Below are 10,155 nucleotides of genomic sequence, written 5' to 3'. Positions count from 1 at the left end.
TTCATTTCACATTGGACGAACACCAGCTGAAATAGTGAAATCCTACAATATTTTCATACCCTTATTGTTCACAGACTATTTCTCAGAAGGAACAGCTGACCTTCATACTGTCTATAGCAGGGGTGGCCAACCTGTGGCTCCGGAGCACATGCGGCTCTTCAGAAGTTAATATGCGGCTCCTTGAATAGGCACCGACTGTGGGGCTGGAGCTACAGGTGCCAAATTTCCAATGTGCTGGGGGTTGCTCACTGCTCAACCCCCAGGCTCTGCCACAGGCCCTGCTCCCACTCCACCCCTTCCCCGAGCCTGCCGTGCCCTCACTTCTCCTCACTCCCTCCCAGAGCCTCCTGCAAGCCACAAAACAGCTGATCGGGAGGTGCGGAGAGGGAGGTGGAGGTGCTGATCTGCAGGACTATCAGTAGGTGGGCGGCGCTGGGAGTGGGGGGGGGAGTTTACGGAGGGCTGCTGACATATTACTGCGGCTCTTTGGCAATGTACATTGGTAAATTCTGGCTCCTTCTCAGGCTCAGGTTGGCCACCCCTGGTCTATATGGTAAATAAATTAAAAGATTTTCCCTCCCCCCCACAAGTCATATATAGTTGGATTTTAATGTATATTTTAATACCCATCCTGGCAGTCATTGTCATCATAATCACCAATGGGTTTGTTGTGATAAACATCAAGCACTAGCTTTCTGCTTTCAATTTCCATGCTCCTTGATATACTGTCATCTTCCTGGCTGGCTGATTGGCTTGCACTGCGCTCTCTGGATTCACTATCTTCCTCTTCTTTAGATTCACTATCATTAGTTTCTGCAGACTTGCTGTCTTGGCCTCGCAGTTCTTCAGAACTGATGTCCTCTTCATTCGAATCACTGGCATTGCCCTCTTCACTGCTACTGCTCTCTTTTGAGGCACTTCTGCTCTCAGCCGATTTACTGTGAGATGGTCCGTCCTTATCTTCTTCTGATTCCAAGCTGTCCTCGGTGGATGTACTCTTCTCCTCTGATTTACTGTCATCCCTTGTGTCTTCTGTGGATTCACTGTCACTTACTGATGTCTTGCTGTCATCCTCAGGGGAGTCTCTGTCTTCCTGCCCTTCTTTAGATTTGCTACCGCTGTGTTCATTGGATGTGCTATCCACGTCTTTGGAGTTTTCCTCACTTTCTTCTTGGGATTCCTGACTCTCTTCACTTGATTGACTGGAGACATCCTCCCTGGAGCGGCTGGTGACATTTTCCTTTGACTGGCTGGTGACATCCTCTCTAGAGCGGCTGGCAACATGTTCTTCGGAGCGACTGTTGTCTTCTGGGGACTTGCTGTCCTCTTTGGATTTGCTGTCATTGTGCTCTGCACTATCATCCTCTTCTGAAGTATCATCACCAGTTTGGAACACATGACTCTGTGAATGTTTCAGTGATTTACTGCTGCTTTTCCGCTTGCCGTAGTGGTGCTCCCTACTGGTTTCTTGGCTGCTCTCTTTGGAATGAACAGCACCATGAACCATGTTGGAATTGCCACCCTCACTCTCAAAGATGGATGGGTCATCGCCTTGCATTCCTTCATCATCAAAATCACCTGTCTCCTCTTGGCTACTGCTGGCACTGTCACTGTCACTCTCACCTCGATTTCCTTTCCTGTGGACATGCCTGCCGCGACTGGCAACCTCCCCATTACCAAAGCCTCTGCTCTCGCTGCTGCTACTGCTGCTGCTGCTGCTGCTACTGCTGCTATCTTTTTTCCCAATAGCGGTATCTCTATGCTCACCATCTCGATCTCCATCAACAACTGCATTCTGCTCATCTGTTTCAGTGGGACGAACAGTATATCTAGGGTCTGCCCCCTTAACTTCTTCCTCATTATTTTCATTAAAGATATCATCTCCGCTGTCATCTTCCTCATCTGTCAGAGAATATCTTTCCTCGTCCCCCTTGCTAGAGTCAAAGCCGTTGGATTGATGAAGAAATCCATCATTTTCAAAGTCATCCTTGTCTTCTGATTCTCTGCTGCCCCTGACATGGTTATCTCCATTGTCACTGCTATCAATAGCAGGAATCTCGTTTGCATCCTCCTAGACATGTGGCAAAGAGAAATTATTGTAAACACTTCCTTGCTGTATTTTACAAAGGTGATTTTTTTTTACTAAATTGTGTAGGCCAAATACTACTATCATTTATATCTGTGCTACTGCATCAACATTCATAACGTTACATGGGTGTAGCTGAGAGCAGAATTTGGCCCAGTATGCCTTAAAATGTATATCTAACAAATTAGATTTCAAACCACCAAATAAAACAATATTGTTACTTCAGTTAACATTTTAGGAGTCTTAAAAATATGATAAAAAATTGCTGCTCTACTAGGATTCAGTGTAGATGCTGTAAACAAGTAATCCACTAGTTTAAAACATGCATCATCATTGGATTTATGGCAGGAAAGGGGTGAATTTTGGTTTATGGCATTACTTGGTTTGGGATGGCATGGGTCCATCACACTCACTATAAATAGAACATGATGTGATATAATATGGCCCAAGCCACAAAATTCTGATCCAGCTTTTGAAATTCTGGGTGTTTGGATACAGGGATTTGGTTTGTTCCATTTCTACATGTAATTGTATATGCCTTAATGTAACTACTATAATATGACATGCATCCGACGAAGTGGGTATTCACCCACAAAAGCTCATGCTCCAATACGTCTGTTAGTCTATAAGGTGCCACAGGACTCTTTGTTGCTTTTACAGATTCAGACTAACACAGCTACCCCTCTGATACTTGATACTAAATATGCTACAGTAATGGTCCACAACACTACATGCAGTGATCTGGCCCATTGCACCATTCTAAAAAAAGTCAGAATTTCCCCATGGACTCCATGGTAGCTGTTGGGTGCTGCGCTCTTTGGAAAATCTTGACCAGTGTTGTTTTCAAATTTATAGTAACTGATTTCAGGCCCATTTGTGCAATTAAAAATGGGAGCTGATGAACTTGAGCTCTTTTGAAAATCTGACCCATGGATGAATATTGAGTTTTTATGCTTTTGACAGTAAAGATATAAGAAAATAATGGTTTCCATATATCCACAGGTCCGTTAGTTATCTGGACAACATTTTTCACGTGAAGGACTATAATCTAGTGGTGAAAAAAAACGGGTATAGGGTTTCATTTCAGATATAATTTTACACAATTGTATATTTTTGGTTATGTTTTTCCATGTAGTCAAATTTTGTCCTATAAGAAATTTGCATCTGTGTGAATTTCAAATACATCCAATTTGTTTGTCTTTAATTGACACACTGATCCCATTACAAAGCCAGAGGAGTGATACTCTTCTTTTATTTCCCATACACTTACCCAAATCCAAATTTGTTCTCCAAAATTCAGCTCAGTTAGCACAATCCTCTGTCTCTTGACAACAGAGCCTGATCTGATTACAGTGCTAATTTACGGCAAATTCTCTGGGATGTGTTATGTGTAGCCCTGTGTTTACAGCAGATTGAATTCAGACTGCTAACCGCTTTTTCTGCCCAGACAACTGGCAGAAGAAGAATGTTATGTGCTAGGAAACTCAGCCTTATACCAGAGAGCTATGTACATTTACCTGAGAGTTTTTCTCTGTTGATTGATCACCATGGCTGTTTTCATCTACTTCTTCCACATCATCAAAGTCACCAGAATCCTCGTGATCAGCCCAATTCTTATGCCGAGCCTGCTTAATTCGGAAACTATCCTCCTCTTCATAGTCCTGAGTGCTCCTGGCATCAATATCATCTGGATAACTTTCAGAGCTCCTGCTAGAAACCACAGCTGGGTCGTGGTTTTCTTCATCAATGTCATCGTGCTCATCAGCATTGAAGTCCTCTCCTCCAGTTTCTGCACTGCTTTTAGGACTGCTGTAAGTATCGTCAGCAGAATCTGCCTCCTCATTCAGACTTTCTTCGCTTATTGTGTCCTGTACAAAAAGGCAAAATTAAGGGACTTTGATTAAGCAAATGTTGTTGCAGTTTTACTGATTACATTGTAAGGGCCACATTGTGTCCACTGGTGTAAAATAAACTGCTTATTACGGTTTGGCTTTGGGTCAGGCAAGCAGTATGAAGACTCTTTATTACCAGTTCCTCTGTACTGCTTTTATTTATTTCTAATGAACTACATCTTGCCTTATGCAAGAAACCCCAAACATTTGGTTATGCTTCATCTTGCGGTTTTTATTGGATAAAAGAGATGGGTATATGGTGGCTCTGTTTTAGTAACAGCTCATGCACTTTGACGTGCTCTGAGACTTTTTATACTCAAGTCATTTCAGTTTGAGTAAAATAAAGGAGTGTTTTTATTAGAGCTGCTATGGATGCAGCTGGCGTTTCAAATGAACTAATCTGGTTTTTTTAAAGGGATCATTAAAAATTATATTCAGAAATTATTTGGTGTTGTAATCTTAAATTTCATTGATAGAGATCTGTGAAACCACGGGAGGCTTTTGGGCTCAGGAAAACCAAAACCACAAGAGGTTTGGCGTATACCAGTTCCATTTTTTTAGAACCAACAAAAGTATAAGCTTTCAGAGTCAGGAACAAATGATTTGTCCCCCACTGGGAAGATGGGACTTTCTTCTTTCCAGTGGTACAACGTTCCCATTTCTAGCATTGTGGGTTTGGAAGATACCAAACTTGAAAGCTGTGATATTATTACGTCTAAAAGAGTAGCTATTAGTCCATGGCTGAACCGTGCCAGTCCCGTGCCTCACATTGTGGGAAGGCCAGGAAGAAATTCCATATTTGGTGGTGAATGAGGAAACATTGCTCTGGCAGCATTCCTATTTCAAATGGCAGCTCTCTGAAGCTGTTCAGATCTTTGCATTGTTACAGTAAGTCCTGTGGGGATGGATTAGTGGGCAGCACGTAGTTGAGGTGGCCGAAAGCATGTAATGCAATTTCTCACCTAGTTATCTCCACATATGGAGGGTGGGGGGCAGGGAGGGTGTATGTAGAAATGGCTGAAACAATTATGAATTAAAATGACCTTGAAAAAATGGCTATAACTCAAAGCCTAGAGGTGTATCACTATTTTAATCAAGTATTGTTTTGAGCGCTATTAACCAGAGACCAGTTCCGCTTTACAATACAGTTTCACAAGCTATTTGCTGAAATAGAGTCTTCTGAAAAGCTCTTGATAATCAACTTACCCCCCGTTCTTCGGAGCTTCCAGAATGGGCATTTTGATGGCTGGGCACCTAAACACATTGAAAAGACAACTTATGAATGAACAGAAGTGGTACAGAGTGTCTTGGGCATGCTTAAAATGCTGAGGCTAGGGGTTTTAATGATTTTCTAATAAGTACTTACAGGATGAGCACAGGATAAAGCCCAGAGAGAGATTAACAGGAGTACTGTCTTCATATTGATTATGGTGTCTGTAGCTGCAATGAAGTAGGGGTGTTACAAAAGAGTATTTTCACATGCTCTTAATTGCAATTCAGCAGGACTGATTATAACAGCATATAAGATTTTCAAAAGCACCTAGTGATTTTGGATGCCTCGGTTTTTGGTGCCCAACCTGAGACACCTTAAAAGATCCTGATTTGGAAAGAGTGCTGAGCACATGCTCTTGTCTGCCACCCAACATCTCTAGTGGCTTTTGAAGCTGGGCCATGAAGGTTAAGTTAAATTTCATATTTTGCTGTGGAATAGGAGATACCTGGGGAAGTGCAGATTTTTCTTGATTAAACTTTAATGACAGACTGCAAAACAGTTTATGATTCGCTAGTCCATAATGACTGTGTCACCCAGGGCTGCTAATCAGCCTGTTAAAAAGTTTAGTAGCACAGATCACAGTCACAGTACCAATATTGGCCGTTGCTATTGGTATTTTGTCTTTACATTTACATTTTCATCCTAAATTAATAGTGGAGAAAATCACATGGAGCCTTGCACACAATCTGTGCATCCCTAACAAAATTCTGGAACAGGATTACTATGTACTGGGGCCAAATCCAGTCTCACTGCATCAGTCTAATGCTTCACAAAGAACAGATTTTAGGAATGGATTTAAATAACCATTTTCTTTCTGAATTAAACCCACCTGTGTAACATCAACCATAAACATTGCAATGGGTAAGTCAACACATTTTCACTCTTTTAGACTAACTGGAAGCCTGATTCTGCCATCCCCGACTCACACTAAGTTGCATCTAACTACACAATAATTGTGCAGCAAGGTGCGGCGCAACAAGGGTAAAGGTGGCAGAATCTGTTCCACCGTGTCTTTGTGCAAAAGGATATATCTGAGACTGAGTCTATTGCATGAGATAGTCTAACATCATAACTGTCTGTCACAAATTACCTGGAATTTTTTTTCCCCCAAGGCAAAAAAAATCAGTTATAAGGCCTCTCATATAAACACTTTTTCTCACAGATTTATACACTGGGTAAATCAGCTAAACATGTGACAGAAACAAACAGCTCTAGGAAAGAAACACTACATTATTTTACTCTCTTAAATAAGCACACACAGATCTGAAAATAAGAGATGAGCTTTTGCTTTTTCCTTAGAAAACAATCTGCCCCCTGCCGCTCCTCTCTCTCTTTCCCCGAGATGTTCTTTTGTGCTTTTCTATAAATCACAGATCAAGAACTGTTAACATACATGCTGTTCCATTTTTTCAGAGTAAACCAAAGAAATTAAAATAGTTACTTCTGTATGCACGTCACACAGGCTTTCTTCAGGCCCTCTGAGCTTTTGCACTTCAGCTGTCACAAAGGCACAGGACCAGCCAAATACCTGTATCGCCCTGTCGCTTTAGTAGCTGGAGCCTCCTCCACTAGTGCATGAATTTAAACTCTGCTACAGATATGGTAGCCAATCAGCACTCTCACAGGGTGGATGATGTCATAAGGTGTCACTGGGAATCCAGCACCCCCACACTTCCTTTAGCCCCCGGAGAGAGATTTTCCCTAAAAAAAGCTGTTTGCGGTTTCAGAATGACTAGCCTAGTTTTCATATAATGAAAGATCTTGCTAAGGCTTTATTTTGATTTCTAAATTTATGCCATTCACATCATACATCCAGGGTTATGAGCACAAACAATTAGAGTGTCACCCACACACGGCCAGCTCCCGGTCATACTCAGGCAGGGGTTGTTTCCTGTTAATGTATATTTTCAGGTCATACACGCAGACAGTTTGTACACTTATGCTCCAGGAATTGTATGTCTTTAAACACCTTGTGAGAACATGCCGAAAAGGATCAGGATGAAAATCTCCTGGTTTCCCAGGTGCTGTCGTCACACGTGCTGTCTTCACACAGTAAATCTGGAAACTGAGGGCCTGGTCCAACTTTTCTCAAACTCAGTGGGCATTCTCCCATCAGCGTCTGTTGAGCAGGCCCTAGAGCTATTTATAAAGGAAAAGCGAAATAGGACGTGAGCCGAATAGATGCATGTGCTAGAGGAAGCCATACAGCCGTTTGAGTGGTGGGGTTTTTCTTGCCTTCTTTTATCATCCTCGAGAGCAGAGCGGGGCAAACTACAGCCTGCAGGACTGTCCTGCCCAGCCCCCGAGCTCCTGGCCCAGGAGGCTACCCCCTGCTATCCCCCAGCCCCCGCAGCCTCAGATCGCTTCCTCCACCGCCGCTGGCGCAATGCTCTGGGCGACGGGGCTGTGAGCTCCTGGGGCAGCGCAGCTGCAGAGCCCGGCCTGACCCATTGCTCTGAGCGGCGTAGTGGCAGCAGCGGTGGTGCCTGGCGCCACACATTATTAGTACTGTTATTTTATTAGTCTCTCATATATATGTAAATAATATATGTAACTAGAGAAAATTTTAGGCAATGTTAGTAAATACCAAACACACATTCCCTTTGGTTTGGTTAGTTCTTTACACAGGTTTATGCCAAGGAAGTGGATTTTAAGGTCTAATGGGAAAAGCACTGATGTGTTGTGAGGGAGTCTCTTAAAATTCTGCCACCAAACTGCAAGGAAGGTTAGGATAGTTTCCCTGTCCTCATTTGGATATTGCTACATCATCCCTGCTGGAGATGACTTAGTTCTTCAGCTCGTAAAAATATGCCTAAAGTGCAAATATTTTACCTTTGAAATGGACCCGCTTTCACAACATTGCAGGGTTTTTTAAAGTGATTTCCTAGTGAAGGATAACTCCAGACATCCCAGAAGAGTTCTTACCCTTCTCCCCAACTTCACACTACACAACATTGTGTTATGCTATCACTATATTCTGTAGGCTGAATTCAGCGCTCAGGTTTAACATCAATAGTCCAAAGTAGCTCTGCTGACTTCAGCAGCTTCACTCTGGAGTTACACTGATGTAACGGAGAATGGAATTTGGCTAGGTTTCTTTTTCAGGAAAAAGTATAAACAATTCAAGCAAAGTGCACTTTACGAGTTTTCTTTGCCAAGTGGTGTCACTTCCCTTCTGGGTTAGGAGAAGGCATTTTTGTTTAACTGGGTAAAGGAATGAGTAGATTTCCCCCATCCCTCAGTCCCTCTCTCTCTCTAACGCATTTACCCAGGAGATGTAGTGTTTAGTACAGGCCATGTGGAAAGAAATTGTGGGTGTCCTATGTTAAGAGACTAGCCGCATGTCACTGAAGAAAAGCACTTGAAATAACTTTTCCACTCATTTAGCTGCATGTCTCTCAGAAGCTGTGTATCGTGAGGTAAGACCACAAAAAGTGTGGCAAATAAAAACAAACTGCAATTAGCACAATATCCTGCTCCTATGGAAGTCAGTGGGAATAGGGTCAGAACCAAAGTCAATTCTGAGATCTGTTTTCCTTGGTTTTCTGTAGTGTGTGGGCACACAAAACGCCACAGTTCAGTCATCTGCAATGAGTTTTCCAGTCCTTAATGGAAATTACTCTTTATAAAATATTACTATGGGGTGGAATTGTTCTTTCCAGGGCATTTACAACCCTCTTTGAACTGCCCTTCCATTTGTGCAATAATCCGCTATTGGGAGGAACAGAGAATTGAGCCTTTAGTTTCCACGTTTACAAAATTATAGCACAGCGATAACACTACTGAAACAAGGAGAGTGCAGAGTTCATGCCAGTTTTTATTTTAAGTGTACTCCTAATGCAGTAAAAGACATACAGTTTTTGAAGCAGAAATATGGGGAAAACATCAGTAATTTGCCAAAAACGTGATGTCGTTGTAAATTGCATTGACTTTTGTGCAGCTTCTCCTCAGTGCTATGGAAACCCTGCTTTGGGTGCAGGAGTCCCTCTGAGCAAGCAGTCACACAACAGCTTTGGTGGTAGGGGATTTCTTCCAGTCTTTTACTATTAGCTGACCTAGGGCTGGAAGTCAGAAATTCCTTATTTCTGGATTTTACTCCCACCTCTGGTACCAACATCCTTTGTCGAGTGGATGAGTCGTTAAGGGTAACTTTTTCAAATGGGGCTTTCAGTGCTCCTAAATGCTTAAGGCCCAGAGCCTCAAAGACCCAGATTTCAGAGGCAGTTAGGAGCCTAAATACCTCTGAGCATCTGGGCCACAGTTACTTTGAAAAATGAGACTTAGGCGCTTTTGAAAATTTTACCCTAAATCGTCTCTGCTTCAATTTCCCCATCACTAAAAGGAGGATATTTACCTACATCATGAAGTTTTCGTGAGGATTATTAAGTTAATGAATGTCAAATGCTTGGAGCATAAGTGCTGAATAAGTGTAAATTATGTGATTAGTCATATTTATTATTCTCTGTTCATAGTCTCTAATTATTGACACACAAACATAAATATCTGTGAATTTTTAAAACAATGTTGTAAAACAAATCTTGTTTTCCCTACAGCTTGGGTCAAGACGCCTTCCCTCATGGGCTCCCACTGCAAAGATACCCTTCTTTCTTCTCAGTATGGGTACTGGGTCTTTGAACTAAGCAAAAAATTGAAGTGGCGCATAATGAATTAGCTACCTCTCTGCACTGGGGTAAATGTACTGTTGTAATTTATACTGCAGTACCACCTAAAGCCCTCACTCAAGATTGGGACTCAGGTATGTTAGGCACTGTACAAACACATAGCAAGAAACAGTGCCTGTCCCCAAAAGCTTGCAATCTAATAAGACAAGACAGACAAAGACTAGGAGAAACAGAGTCCCAAGCTGACACAGCTGGTCAATGGCATCACCAGCAATAAACCCT

The 10,155-nt window shown here is 42.3% G+C and overlaps 1 protein-coding gene across 1 annotated transcript; it reads right to left on the bottom strand.

The window, feature by feature from the left end:
• Positions 1-618: 618 nt before the first annotated feature.
• On the bottom strand, positions 619-6,163 carry DMP1 (dentin matrix acidic phosphoprotein 1). The gene is made up of 5 exons (XM_039540434.1): positions 6,081-6,163; positions 5,345-5,418; positions 5,185-5,232; positions 3,604-3,954; positions 619-2,071 (listed from the first exon to the last, which is right to left on the bottom strand). The coding sequence occupies exons 2-5, from the start codon at positions 5,396-5,398 to the stop codon at positions 620-622; spliced, it is 1,905 nt and encodes a 634-aa protein (XP_039396368.1). The 5' UTR covers positions 5,399-5,418; positions 6,081-6,163; the 3' UTR covers position 619.
• Positions 6,164-10,155: the final 3,992 nt, after the last annotated feature.

Source organism: Mauremys reevesii, linkage group 5 (assembly GCF_016161935.1).
Source record: "Mauremys reevesii isolate NIE-2019 linkage group 5, ASM1616193v1, whole genome shotgun sequence".
NCBI classification, from domain to species: Eukaryota; Metazoa; Chordata; order Testudines; family Geoemydidae; genus Mauremys; species Mauremys reevesii.
Note: the sequence above shows the minus strand (reverse complement) of the source record. Positions and strands in the feature narration are given on the sequence as shown.